The 15381-nt window shown below is 41.8% G+C and overlaps 1 protein-coding gene across 10 annotated transcripts in view; it reads right to left on the bottom strand.

Annotated features, from left to right (window-relative positions):
- Nucleotides 1–1007: 1007 nt before the first annotated feature.
- ADGRG2 (adhesion G protein-coupled receptor G2) overlaps nucleotides 1008–15381 on the bottom strand; it is a 127509-nt gene continuing 113135 nt past the window's right edge. For all 10 annotated transcript variants that reach the window (XM_061408007.1, XM_061408006.1, XM_061408012.1 and 7 more), the window contains 5 exons: nucleotides 13584–13683; nucleotides 12646–12929; nucleotides 8046–8147; nucleotides 6922–7074; nucleotides 1008–2755 (listed from right to left, as the gene is read on the bottom strand). In XM_061408007.1, coding sequence (XP_061263991.1) covers nucleotides 2571–2755; nucleotides 6922–7074; nucleotides 8046–8147; nucleotides 12646–12929; nucleotides 13584–13683 — 824 coding nt within the window. In that variant the 3' untranslated portion in view covers nucleotides 1008–2570. The remainder of the gene's footprint in view (nucleotides 2756–6921; nucleotides 7075–8045; nucleotides 8148–12645; nucleotides 12930–13583; nucleotides 13684–15381) is intronic.

Raw genomic sequence — 15381 nt, 5'->3', positions numbered from 1 at the left:
CTCCCAGGTAACCTCGTTAGACACAACCCAGTATCCCCAATGAAGCCATTTCACCATTTTTACTGAGAACAATCACAATCCCGCTCATTGAAGTTAACAGAGTTACTTTGTGGGATTAATGATTGCAGTATATTTTGGGAAAAAGGAAAAAAAAAACCTTCTCAAATGTTCTGAGAAAACGCTCCTTCAAATACTGGTCACTGCTGTGATACTCCTTGCCTCCTCCTATTGCCATCACCTTTGTTTCCTTCAGTAGAGTCTCAGATTGTGGGACCAATTTTAAACCCAAAGAAGGATGCCTCTCAGGAACATTTTCTCTGTCCTGCCCCTTATCTGTCTGAAGTAAAAATACAGACAAGAGAACTTGACTTAATGACTGTTGCCCAGACACAAAACACAATGGGAAAAACGGCAGGGGGCAGGACCTACAAGATGTCAGACATTGTGTGTCCTTTTGTGTACACTTTGTTTCATCTGCCTTGAGAGATCTGGCTTCTGATATCTCACCCCCCAAACTTAGAGCATCTCATCACCTTTCTTATCGAATTAGTGCAGCATCTTTGGAGCAATTGACCACCGAGGAAGGAGAGATCACTCAGAAACCTCTTATGCAGTTGAAGCCAGCTTTCCCCATTTGTGGTTCCTACATGCTAATCAGCTCCCGAGAAACCCCCAATCCAATCCTCACCTTCTTGAAATCCTACTGTTTGATGCTGAGGAAGTAGATACTTGGAGGGGATCCGAATCTGGGGCTTGTGTGGCCAATGGCAACATGTGTAAAAGACATAATCTTGAAAGAGTAAGAGGAAAATGAAAGAGAGACCTCAGAAAGCAGTCTCAGGAGACAGGACAATCGTTGGTCTGACTTAACGTTCACAGCATGCCTGCTGCCTGCCAAAGGCTGCTACTGTCACGTGGTCTTCATCAGGCTGGTCCAACTGTTTTATCATGCTCCACCGCCAGGGAAAGAGATTGCAAATGTTTTCCTTTTGTGAAAATTCTCAAACTTAAAGGACTTAACTGCAAATTTATTTTGGCGATTTTTAACATTTTTGTCGATTTTAACATATAAATACAAGACAATTAAACAAATTGGAAAAGAAATAGCGCAAAGACTAATCAGCACTCACAGAAGTGTATTACATTATGACTACGGTTAGTCTGGGATACAGCATTCACTTGAAATATATATGAAAGGGAACCTTAGTGAAAGACCTAACTAAAGGGTTTCAAAATGTTCCTAATAAGGACACGAAGCACTGCTCAAGAAGTTGTAGGTAGGAAGCAAGACAGACTTGCTGTGACTAGGAGCAATAAGGGTTCGATATATATGGAAACAATAGCATTGCAGGATAGTTCACTGTTCCCAATAGCTGCTCCCCCTTGTCACTATACATTCATCAAGACAAGTATTTTAAAAAATAATTATAGCTCTGGCTGGGCTAGAGTGTACCAGGCATAACAATCAACAAAGTACCATGCAGTTGCCTTTTAAAGAACAGCAATATGATTCTTTTGATGTACATCTCTTTTAAAAAGTAATCCTGCTCTACTCCCCTTTTCTGAAAGACTCTGGGGATTTGAGAAGTGGCAGTGTATGTATCTCCTGCACATTCACGATCTTCCTGCCATACGGTCCAGATCACACTTCCATCCCTCTCTGTCACCAAGGTGTTAAGCTAAACATCCTGGTGCAGCTTCCATAATCTGATGATTAGGAATGAGGTCAGGAGATGGGTGTCGGTATTGGATGCTACGTATGGTTGTACAGCTGGTACCCTGAACAATGGTGTACCCAAGAGAGTGAATGAGGCTAAAATATGGCCTCCACTCTGCCAAATCATGAGCCCATGACACTGTGTCTGCCCAGTGGGAGCACCTTTTTCTAACTCACTCCAAGGCACTGTATGAGCTAATTGTGGCACTGTCTGCTTACATTTTTCCAGTCTGGCTGGCGTCATTATTTCTTGATTTCAGTGAGGGTCCTGTATTTCACATCCCATATAATCTCCAAAAGGAGGTTTAGAGTTCACTGAACCAGCAACGATTTTCTGAATTATCACATTAGACGCAACAACACAACCATGATTCTACAAAGAAAGAAATTTACACAGTAGAAAATAAATACCAAAAATGCAGAAGATTTTTGACATGTGGATCACTAGAGTTTAGCTTATTTACAACAAAGGCATGCACAACGAACTCACCAACAGGATGAAGTCAACAGTGGCTTTCTATGATGTTATCAAAGATATATTAGCCTCTTTAAAAGAGGCTGCAAATGAACTGCTTTGATTTTGTTTTAAATGAGTCTTATTCTTAGTGTGTTGTTTAAAACCAATCTTCTTTTAAAATGAAGGATAAGAAACCAAATTGCAAATGTCTTAGAACCATGGTATTATGTCTTGGTTTCCTCTTCCAATAGCAACCATTGCCCTCAGTTAGCTTATGTTCATCCCAAAGTTGCTGAGTATAAAATTAGTTGATTTTATACAACTCACATTGTGTAAAAGGTAAGATTGGACATTTTCACACTGTCAAGCAACATGCTTTGATTTTAGGAAAAGGAATCACATTTGCTCAATAAAGTGTAAGCTTCCCCGCTTTGAAGTCCTTCTTAGAGCGATACGGTTTTTACCACTGCAGGAATCTTCTTTCTCATTAAATATATGCTGTTTTCCAGTGAAATCATGGAGGCACACATCTCCATTCTGAACACTGAAAGAAACACCATTCTTCTCTGTAGAAGCATTCCCTGTATAAGGAAAAACAAAATTGGTGTCATGAAGTATCCACAGAAAGCATTTTCAAAATAAACAAACTTAAATGTTACTTTATTCTTAAGTATGCACATGCAGATGAAGTCTTTTTTAAAAACATATTTCTGGGGCTTCCCTGGTGGCTCAGTGGTAAAGAATCCACCTGCCAATGCAGGAGACACAGGTTTGACCCCTTATCTGGGAAGATCCCATATGCAACTAAGCCTGTGTGCCACAACTATTGAGCCTGTACTCTAGAGCCAGGGAGCCGCAACTACTGAAGCCTGCATGCCCTAGAGCCCGTGGTCCACAAGAGAAGCCACCGCGATGAAAAAGACACACAATGCAATTAGAGAGTAGCTCCCACTCTCCACAACTAAAGAAAAGCCTGTGCAGCAACGAAGACCCAGCACAGCACCCCCCAAAAAAAATTAGTTAAAAATAAAACCAAAAGTAGATACACACAAATGTGAACCAAAATTTGTTCTAGACAATCTATCTTTTAAAAAATTTTCTGATATATTGTCATATTTTATTTACTTTTCATTCCTTTCCTTTCCTAAGACCACTCAAAGTAAACAAAACAAATTGGAGAATCATTCAAAAACCACTTCCTATGGTAACTTTGTTAAAAATGAAATTGTAAAAATATGAAGCAAAGTAATATATTTGATTTTAAAAGGCCCAATTCCTAACTCTGGTTGACCACATACTGCAGTCAAGTACTAGCATATGTGTAATATAACCTGGGGTAATAGTCTGGTCTCCCCCAAAGGTTAAGAGAGATCCTGTACAAGGTTCTTGGATTCCTAAGAGTCCTATAAAATAAAACTCTGTAATAGAGAAATCCCAAGTGACAACAGTCCTGGCAAGAAAAAAAAAAATCGTCTCTTGTACACTATAACAGTCCCTCTGAGTCAGGATAAGACTGATATCCAAGAAGAAACCACCGAGTACAACATCAAAGTCCAAGCCAGGGGAGCTGGGCCTCCCCAACCCCAAGCAGGCCCCGAACTGTGTGTGTGTTGGGGGTGGGCACAGCTGCTGAGATCCTCTGGCTCCTTGGCACCATGTTTCTGACAATGTAGAAAGCTAAATAATAAGCCCAACTGTTAATTCATGTCATAATTATACTAATAATAAGAGTGTTGAGAACCTTATAAGTATCATCTCACTTATCACTCTACAGCTTGAGTGCTATTATTACCCCCATTTCATAGATGATGGAACTAAGGTTTCAGAAAGTAAATGCTTTGCTCAGGATTACATAGCTCAGAAGTGAAAGAGTCAACATGTGATGTTTCTTTGAAACTGTGAGCTTGTGGCCCTGTGTACTGAGTCAGATGGCTGCTAGTAACCCAGCCTCTGGGCTTCCCAGGTGGCTCAATGGTAAAGAATCCGCTTGCAATACAGGAGACGAGGTGGGGTGGGAGTGTCGATCCCTGGGTTAAGAAGATCCCCTAGAGAAAGACTGGCAACCCACTCCAGTATTCTTGCCTGGGAAATCCCATGGACAGAGGAGCCTGGTGGGCTACAGTCCATGGGGTCACAAAGAGTCAGACACGACTTAGCAACAACTATAAATTAAGCCTCTGAGGCATAACTGAAATATACAGTATTCACACAAACTAGGTGATGGATATGATTAACAAAGCCCCATCTCTGGGCACAGAGATAGGCAAATGACTGTCTAAGGCTGCTATTCTGAGTTAGGCATTTTGGTTTGAGGACATTTTGGTGCAGGAACAACTTGACCTGGTATAATAAACAAACCATTGATCTTCCAGCTTCTTTTCCCTCATCCATCCCAGATCCTGATGTGTGGAATGAGGAGTCAAGGAAGTCTATCTGATATGCAAGTTACATGATATTAAACATGTGGCCATTTTGGTAACCTAAAATGTATCCCACCCTCACTGTCAGCTGTCAAAAACAGCTATTTCAAATCAACCATGTCAACTAACTCTGCAAAAAGTGCTGCTTCCATCTGATCTCATTCCCTGAAGGATGGCAACATATTGATAGGCTAGGCAAGTGAGGCTTCATCTCTGAGTTCCTTCTAGAATATGGAAAAATTTGGTTTTAAGAGACCCAAACACTTCTATCCAAACCAATAGGCTTTACTGATAGGTTGTGATTCTTATGATTCTTGATGACTTAGCTCACACCTCTGATTTCTCAACTTAGAATCTGGTTTGTCACACAAACTTATTAACCAGCCTTGACTGCCACTACATCTACTCTGTTTACCTACATTGAGTCACTCCTGCTATAGCTATTTGACATAAAGCCCTGCTCTGCCCTTGGTATCTACAATAAAAAGCTAAGGCCCCATGGCAGCTCATCTTATATAGAAATGGTCCTCATCTTATACAGCAAGGGTTCTCCACAAGCAGCAAGGGGACAATTTTACCCCTCAGGGAAAATTTTTTCACAATATTGAGAGACATTTTTAGTTGTCACAACATGGGGTGAGTGTAGGGGTACTACTGGTACCTGGCGGGTGGAGACCAGAGATGTTTCTAGACATCTTCAAATGCACAGAACATCACCCCCACAACAGAGTTATCTAGCCCCAAATGTTAATTGTGCCCAGGTTGAGAAACCTTGATTTAGAGGCATCCTCTTATTTTGCTATTTTAAAAGTTTATACAAACCAGTGAGACCTCCCATCTTTGGGAGGCTGGAAAACTATTTGGTAGGTATATGAACCTTCTCACAAATTTATCTGCATTTATCATACAAATAACTAATACCCTAAAGTGATAAGTAAAGGTGAATTCTCCAGGGAAGGGGAAAGTATACCAGGATAATTTAAGTTTTTATAAAAATGAAGTTATATTAAGAAGTCAAAGAAGATAGAAATAGATAAGTTTTTATGAGTTATGAACAGCTCAGTCTTACAAAGGAAAGAAAACATAAAGGAAATTTAAGCTAGAAATGTCAGAATTAATGAGTAAAGGAGGCACAACAGAAATCATCTGTATGTCTATTGGAGACAATTCATCTTTCAGTACTGGATATCTTTATGGGGATTTGGGAATTGTCACAAGGCAGCCACACTGGGGCACAGAATGAACAAGATGATAAGCAAAAAGTAGGAAGGTTCAGAAGTGTTGAAGATGTGTATATCTGTAGATATACTAAAAAACTGATATAGTCTTACTATTTTAGGTACTGACTGCACAGAAAGAACATAAGAAGTCTTTGGCCAATACCTAAGTCAGGATTTGCCACGTTAAAACTTTTAGGTCATCATCCATTCTCATCATGAGAAATTAAATCTTTAAGAAAAAACAACCCTAAGGTGACATATGTACACCTATGCTTAATTCACATTGATGTATGACAGAAATCAAAACAATATTTTAAAAGCAATCATCAATCAATTAAAAATAAATATTTCTAAAAACCCTAAATCTTAAAAATCAGATCAGATCAGATCAGTCGCTCAGTCGTGTCCGACTCTTTGCGACCCCATGAATCGCAGCACACCAGGCCTCCCTGTCCATCACCGACTCCCGGAGTTCACTGAGACTCATGTCCATCGAGTCAGTGATGCCATCCAGCCATCTCATCCTCTGGCGTCCCCTTCTCCTCCTGCCCCCAATCCCTCCTAGCATCAGAGTCTTTTCCAATGAGTCAACTCTTCGCATGAGGTGGCCAAAGTACTGGAGTTTCAGCTTTAGCATCATTCCTTCCAAAGAAATCCCAGGGCTGATCTCCTTCAGAATGGACTGGTTGGATCTCCTTGCAGTCCAAGGGACTCTCAAGAGTCTTCTCCAACACCACAGTTCAAAAGCATCAATTCTTCGGCACTCAGCCTTCTTCACAGTCCAACTCTCACATCCATACATGACCACAGGAAAAACCATAGCCTTGACTAGACGAACCTTTGTTGGCAAAGTAATGTCTCTGCTTTTGAATATGCTGCCTAGGTTGGTCATAACTTTCCTTCCAAGGAGTAATCTTAAAAATAAACTTGCTCTAAAATGGATAAATTTGGATGAATCAACTTTCTCTTTAACAAGGGAACTACATTTTGATCCAATAGTCATATATGTAGCTATTCACTTTGCTAAGCAAAAGTGCCATTAAAGGATAAAGCTGCTTTAATAAAACAAACACTAACTTGAGAAATAGTACATCAAGACATACATACCGTTCCCGCTGGCAAGTCCTGAGCAATCATTATTCACTAGCAGCGTGGTGGAGTGGGTGGAGTTACTGTTTGACTGTAAGGAATTTGAAGAGCTGGAGACCCCTTGGTTTACAGTCTGCTTCTTTAAACCATTAGTAGCAGTCTTACTCCAGTCTATAGCAGGATAAGCATTATAGAAAAACAGGGAAGAGTGTTGAAGTGCAAATGCAAGAAACACAGGGTAACTCTTTCTAGGAAATGATCTCTCGCTCTCAGATCTTATAGAGAATTCCACATTTCACAGGTATTTTCATTTAAGAATATATACATTTGTCCTTTAAATGACTCACTGGTCAAAAGTAATCTATATTCTCTCAGAACTAAAAGCCAGGCTAATTTGATTGTGTCCATAAATAGCCACTGAATTAGGTAATATTTCAGAGTCAAAGACTATCTTCACAAGAACATGGATCGACCTGCTGTGATGACTCATGGCTCTTAAACCCAGGCAAATGACTGAACTCTAGATACTGCCATTTTCTGATCTTGTGCAACCAGACCTTTGCAATACAGCAAAGCCTGTATTTGTGGGTAATATTTATGCAAAAGGAATTGAGATTTTCAAAGAGTACTTCATTTTTCTTATTTTCTTAAAAATGATCTATTTGCTATATAACCCAGAAGGGCATAGCTGAAAATAACTTCAAAGTAACCAAATGTATGCTAAGACTTTTATGTAAAGTCTGGCCCAATAACAAATAAATGAAGTCACTGACAACCAGGACCTGTGGAGAAAACATTGAGTCAAGATTTAAAACATTAGGAAGGTAAATATGAAAAATTACTCTGGACAAATGGAAAACGTGTGCTCAAAGGGAAATGAATTCTAAACATTTCACTGCTGCTTCATTGCAGAAGCAGCCAGGCCATTAATTATATTGCTCACTAAGTTCCCAGTATGACTAATTTTTTTTAAATTCACTAGGTTTTTTTTCCATAATGTTCACACTGGATATTTTCTGTTGAGCAGGTTCCATTCATTCATTTCTAGATCCAATATTCCTCTGGCATTAATTGCTTTGGATCTTAACTTATGCAATCTCTTCCTCAAGATTTAAGAAAAGGATAAAAAGGTAAATCTTTACCAGAATTTTCCGCCAGTCGTAACTTTCCACAACACAGATATCGCCTCCACTGCTTTCTGACATTCTCTTTTGCTACACAGTAAAAGACGAATATGAAAAATCCTATAGGGTGGGGGAAAACACAACACAATGAATTCCAAACTGAGACCTGAATGTCATGAGCTTACTTCACACAATGATAAAATCTTTGGCAGCTATAGGAAAAATGATTTGCAGATTGAAAATAAAGCCCAAAGTCCTGGGAAAGTTTGCTATCAAAAGGCATCCTGGGAGAACTATCTTTGTAAGATTTAAAAAATATATTTATAAAAAGAATTATCATTCCATATTTCCAAAATTTACCTGTCTGGTCTCTTACATCCTGTCTTTAGCCTTCCCTATCTTTGCCAACAAAGGTCCATATAGTCAAACCTATGTTTTTTTCCAGTAGTCATGTACAGATGTAAGAGTTGGACCATAAAGAAGGGTGAGCACCAAAGAATTGATGCTTTCGAATTGTGGTGCAGGAGAATACTCTTCACGGTCCCTTGGACAGCAAGGAGATCAAATCAGTCAATCTTAAAGGATATCAACCTGTATACTGATTGGAAGACTGATGCTGAAGCTGAAGCTTCAATACTTTGGCCACCTGATATGAAGAACCCTTTCATTGGAAAAGACCCTGATGCTGGGAAAGACTGAAGGCAAGAGAAGGGGACAACAGAGGATGAGATGGTTGGATGGCATCACTGATTCAATAGAGATGAGTTTGAGCAAACTCCAGGAGATGCTGAAAGACACAGAAGCTTGGCATGCTGCAGTCCATGGGGCTGCAAATAATCAGACACGACTTAATGACTGAACAACGACAACAATCTTTGTTTTGAAGTACAAGCCATCCACCCAGGAGACCAGCTCAGACCTAGGATCAGCCAGCTAAAGAATATCTCTGGCCATGTAGCTCTACAAGAATTGAGTCATGAGCCACTGCAGTCCCTGACCTTCCACACACCCTGAAAGGATTTCAGGCTGGAGATCGGGAATGAGGTGCCCTATGCTGTGGGAAAACTGGTAGAATAGGCCTTCAGATAATTAGGTATTTTCAGGAGAAAATGTTATGAGGTAGTTTCTTGCATTTTCCCACACTTAGAAAAGCACTAAAATCACTAAGATATCTGGGCCTTATGACAGGCAGTAACCTTCTGCCAAGATGTGTGGTTGATTGTATGTATGTCTACCTCCCTCGCCGTACCTCTTGTGATCAGTTCTTCAGAGCCACCTGAGTGGCCATCTCCCAAGCTGTAGTCCCCCAAAGAAAATGGGAGCTCACAGCTCTCACACTGTGCTTTTTTTACTTCCGTCCATGGCTCCCACCTCCCCATCCCTCCATATGTGTCATCGATTTCCAAGTTCTGTCAATGTTGTCTCCTCCTTTGTCTCTTATCCCTCAGCTCACCTCTCGGGTCCACAGCCACATCCCTTCCCTGGGCCCTCCCCTCTTCCTCCCAAGCCACTACAGACCTCAAGAGGCCCTCAGGCTCTGCCTCCCCCTCCCCATCACAGGCAGGTACAGGGCTCCCCATGCAGCCCATTTGCTACCACTCCTCAAGGCTTTGAAAGCAAATAAATATTAGCTGGATGAATGGACAAATTCTGAATCCTCCTTTGCCCCAAACCCCAATCTATCTACTTAGAAGACCTTCATTTTTAAATATCAGGTTTGCTTTTAGTCAGATGCACGTGCCCATTCTAAAGACTGACATCTCAAATAATGCATATCTTTGTCCACCTGCCAACCTGGGCAGCTATACTTGGTTGCATTAGGGGAGAAGCAGCACAGATGAGAGACTAAAATGGGGGTACTCGTGGCCCAAATCAGAACCTGTACACATCTTTCCTTTACTCAACCCCAAAGTCCTGTGAATTAGGGTTTAGTTCCCTTTTACAAATGAAACAATATGTTCCTTCTGTCCATTTGTATTCTAATGAGAAGTCATTCTGGGGAAATAAGAAAGGGGCAGGCTCATTTCTACCATAAGTATGTGAGGGTAGGTACCATGCTTTCAGGTTTATGATCAGTATGATTTGGGCATATATTTTTTCTCGTTAAAATTAAGTGTCTCTTAGCATGCCATTGTTGGCAAATAAAACTTTTCTACAATAAGTAACACAACACCTGGATATACAAGTTCAGAAACTGTACACTGTAGGTAAAAACGAAGACATGGCATGTAGCCAACAAGCACATTGACTGGCTTCCTCCAAATAAAATAAGCCAAATTAGGCACTTGAATTCTATCTCAAGTTAATGAACTACTGCCTAGATAGAACTACAGGAGGATGCTATGGGAGCTAAAAGCCACCAGGAAAAGATGAAAACAAGCTGATGAAAATGCAGTTAAAAGGCTTCCCAACAGAAGATTTGGAATAAAAGACAACCAAGGGATAAGAATGCTTATTATCAGTTCAGTTCACTCAGTCGTGTCCGACTCTTTGCAACCCCATGGACTGCAGCACGCCAGGCTTCCCTGTCCATCACCAACTCCTGGAGCTTGCTCAAATTCATGTCCACCGAGTCGGTGATGGCATCCAACCATCTCATCTATGCAAACCTATTAGTTTGCTTGGCTTTTGATGTCAAGGTGCGTTTATTAAGTATTAGTCACGGCTGACAACTCTTTTATAAAGCTGATCTAAAAGAATGAGTGTGGTTCCCTGGTAGCTCAGTGGTAAAGAATCTGCCTACGATGCAGGAGACATGGGTTTGATCCCTGGGTCGGAAAGATCTCCTGGAAAAGGAAATGGCAATCCACTCTAGTATTCTTGCCTGGAAAATCCCAGGACAGAGGAGACTGGCGGGCTATAGTCCACGGGGTCGCAAAGAGTAGGACAAAAGCATCAACAAAAGAATGAGTAATTTGCTTTTGTAAAGAATACAGAGGAGAAGCGTTCCCAAATGACTGCAGCTAGGCTTCATTAAGTGGGCAGCTCCAAGGTCAAGGGCCACAGAGTCTGGCTTGTCCGCTGTATGTCTAGACAGAGAACTGCACAGGGATTAGCCACTGGGCCAGGCTGCTGCCACTGACTTCTCGCTTATCACTGTCCTCAAATCAAGTGCAGGCAGAGGAGCTCAGACTGGTGAGATCTCACGGGGACATTTATGGTATGCGTACTTTTCTGTATGCATGGTCTATTATACTTCAGTAGCAAAATTAAACAAAAAAAAAAGATAAGGAACCAGGTGACGGAAGAGTGATTGACTCTCCCAGAAACAGTTACTGGTAGGTTCCCCTTGATATCCTTGTTCCCTCCCAGGAGGCAGTGATGGTAAGGAGGGAAAGGGACCACTTCTTGAATTTAGTGAATTTGGCCTTTCTTCCAACGATCTCAGAGCACCCTTTCTAAAAAATAAATCTGTTTTTTATTTTACTTGATTTTTTTTATTGGAGTATAAATGCTTTACAATATCATGTTAGTTTCTGCTGTACAACAATGTGAATCAGCCAGATGAAGATATATGCTGCTGCTGTTTAGTCACTAATTAGTGTCTGACTGTTTGTGACCCCATGGACTGTAGCCCGCCAGGCTCCTCTGTCCATGGAATTCTCCAGGCAAGACACTGAAGTGGGTTGCCATTTCCTCTTCCAGGGGATTTTCCCGACCTAGAGATCGAACCCTTGGCAGGCAGATTCTTTACCACTGAGTCACCTGAGAAGTCCATGTATCACATCAGATGAGATAAGATCAGTCGCTTAGTCATGTCCGACTCTTTGCGACCCCATGAATCGCAGCACACCAGGCCTCCCTGTCCATCAACAACTCCTGGAGTTCACTCAGACTCACGTCCATCAAGTCAGTGATGCCATCCAGCCATCTCATCCTCTGGCGTCCCCTTCTCCTCCTGCCCCCAATCCCTCCCAGCATCAGAGTCTTTTCCAGTGAGTCAGCTCTTCGCATGAGGTGGCCAAAGTACTGGAGTTTCAGCTTTAGCATCATTCCTTCCAAAGAAATCCCAGGGCTGATCTCCTTCAGAATGGACTGGTTGGATCTCCTTGCAGTCCAAGGGACTCTCAAGAGTCTTCTCCAACACCACAGTTCAAAAGCATCAATTCTTCGGCACTCAGCCTTCTTCACAATTCAACTCTCACATCCATACATGACCACAGGAAAAACCATAGCCTTGACTAGACGAACCTTTGTTGGCAAAGTAATGTCTCTGCTTTTGAATATGCTACCTAGGTTGGTCATAACTTTCCTTCCAAGGAGTAAGTGCCTTTTTATTTCATATAGGGAAAGGATTAGTCACTCAGTTGTATCCAACTCTTTGTGATCCTATGGACTGTGAGCCCTCCAAGCTCCTCTGTCCATGGATTCTCCAGGCAAGAATACTGGAGTGGGTTGCCATTTCCTCCTCCAAGGGGTCTTCCCAACCCAGGGATCGAACCTGGGTCTCTCACATTGCAGGCAGATTCTTTACCATCTGAGCCATCAGGGAAGCCCTACAAATACATATATCCCCTCCCTGTATCTTAAGCTACTTTGCAGATACTCTAACTTTTACTTGCAATATTTTTCCGTTCGAATGAGTCATCCAGTGTTTATTTTTTGCTGTAGAGCTTACCTTGTAAGGTATTGAAGATGGCAAAGAGATACATGAAGGTGACATTAACTGGTCCCCAGGCAAAGAAGGCAAAGCCCCAAGTAATTCCTAGTAAAAATGTAAGGCCAGCGACGCTCCTGAGGTCTTGAATACTAGTTTTTCTCTGGGCTCCCAGTTGCTTCTTCCTTTTAATTCGACAGAGCTGAACCAGGACCACAATGAACATGCTGATGTTCAGCAAAAATATCACACAGAAATACCCCACAACCGTGATATAGAATACAGCATTGCTGTTGATCCAGCAACTGGAATTGGGGGGAAAAACAGGGAAAACATGTGTTTTGGTTTTTTCTTGCTGAAATATGGTTGAAAATGGTAACAATGAACCTATATTGTTTTACTGAAACATTATCCTATAAGCACAAAATTTAAAAAAGGATAAAACCTCTGACCTCCATAGCCACTTAACAGCTCTAAGGGAAGAAATCCAAGAGAGTTTATTTCAGGAAATCTGGTGATTGAAAGTATTTTAAAAATATTATTTGAAAACACTAAAAGATTTTATCCTCTTTCAATCCTAGTAAGTCTATTCCATGAATCTTTACTAATATAGTATAGCTTGTATTTTATTTTTATCAGAGGCTTATAAAAGTATTTTGAAATATAATTCAATTTTTAAATACTTAAGTAGTAGTATGACGGGGAAGCCTGGTGGGCTGCTGTCTATGGGGTTGCACCGAGTCGGACACGACTGAAGCAACTTAGCAGCAGTAGCAGCAGCAGCAGCATGACTTTTCTAACTAGCTGATCTCTTTACATATATAATTGCAAAGTCTGCTGTAAATATTACTGGATTTTATTAGGATGAGAGCCACCTGATATGCTGATTAGATCCTCCATTTTTTGGAGAATTCTGCTTTCCAATTCACTTAAAATTTCATGTCGTGCTTTGTACTCACAAGTCATCAGGTGACCCGTTGGGGAATTTCCCATAGGATCCAAGCCCATAGTTATCTGGAGATATAATCAGGACGATGGCCACAACCACAGCTGGGATGCCTGGAAGACAGGAACCACTGATCACACATAGTTCTAATAACTAAAGGTGGTGAGAAAAAAAGAGTGGAGATTTTCTGTTTTCTTCTGAAATAGCATAGCAATTCATCACACCCAGTTTCTCTGCCTCCCGCATGTGGGTGTATGTGGCCACCTGACTAGGTCTTGTCCAGTGGACTATGGACATAAGTGATCTGCTCACCCTCTAGGCCTAGACCATAAAACCACTTGTGAGATTCTCTACTCTTTTCTCCCCAGTTGAGGGCAATCTTGGAAGCCCTGTCCTGAGACAGAGTCTCTAGCAGCTTGGATCCTAAACAAGCACAGACCAGAGACCCCCTCCACTCCTGCTAACTGGACGGCATATGAGTAAGAAGGAAATGGCAACCCACTTACCCTTACCCACCTGGAATGTAATTTTAAGGGTCAGGTGGCAGGCAAACTCCAAAATGTAAACCAAAGAATTAACCTAGTTTGGTTTTTAGTAACTTCTGGAACGGAGAAGGCAATGGCACCCCACTCCAGTACTCTTGCCTAGAAAATCCCATGGATGGAGGAGCCTGGTAGGCTGTAGTCCGTGGGGTCGCTAAGAGTCGGACACGACTGAGCGACTTCCCTTTCACTTTTCACTTTCATGCATTGGAGAAGGAAATGGCAACCCATTCCAGTGTTCTTGCCTGGAGAATCCCAGGGACGGGGGAGCCTTGTGGGCTTCCGTCTATGGGGTCGCACAGAGTTGGACACGACTGAAGCGACTTAGCAGCAGCAGCAACTTCTGGAAAACCTTCCGTTATGAATCCCAATGTCTTCAACTGATTATCTGGAATCTGCTGATGGACTGAGAAGCCTGCCCTAGTTATTTGGGGGTGTTGATTGCCACCACTGGCTCTCTCAAGGGCCCAGGGCACTTCCATTAACAGGAAGCATAATGAGGAGTCTCCTCCTTTCTTATAGTGGACTTGGACAGGAGTCCAAGTCCTCAGCCCTCCACCTCATCATCCCCCACCCCATTCCAACATCTCACACTCTGTGCACACAGACCAGCCTGACATCCAATCTCAAGGCTCTGGTAAATAAAGACAGCTACCTGGTACCATCTAACATGATATTTCATTAAATTCTTTTGTATTTGGACATTATGGAGACACTGACATATGGTGACTTTCTAAGGGAGACTCCTTCCTAAAAATAAAATATTGAGGGTGTGGAGCTTGTCCTTGACAAGGGAACCTGATGTTTCTGAATTCTACAAAGAAGACAAAATCCATGCCCAAGATCAGAAGCAGTGACTTATTTTTCTGGGAATAAGTGACTTATCTTGTGGAAAGGGGTTGTTCTGTACCCTTCACAAAGATATAACAACAGGCAGGATGACAAGGGAGGTAATCTGTTGTGTAGGGAATATGTGAAGGAATATTTAGCCTGAAGAAGATGGAGGAGTCTGAGAGGAGTGGCAGCTCTAATGCAGTAGAAGGGCATGCCTAAGAGATGAGAAAGCCAGCCTCAGCTGTTCTTGAGCTGTGGGAATTAGGGTAAATCACGTCTTCACCTGGTATTAGCAATAACCGCCCGTACCTTGGGGCTTTCAGGATCCTAGTTCCCTGACCAGGGATTGAACCCAGGCCTCCTGGCATTGGAAGTGTAGAGTCCAAACCACTGGACCGCCAGGGAATTCCCCTGGCTTATTTTTTATGGGGTTAC

This window comes from Bos javanicus, chromosome X, assembly GCF_032452875.1.
Source record: "Bos javanicus breed banteng chromosome X, ARS-OSU_banteng_1.0, whole genome shotgun sequence".
NCBI classification, from domain to species: Eukaryota; Metazoa; Chordata; class Mammalia; order Artiodactyla; family Bovidae; genus Bos; species Bos javanicus.
The sequence above is the reverse complement of the archived record's forward strand: the minus strand, read 5'-3'. Positions and strand labels throughout refer to the sequence as shown.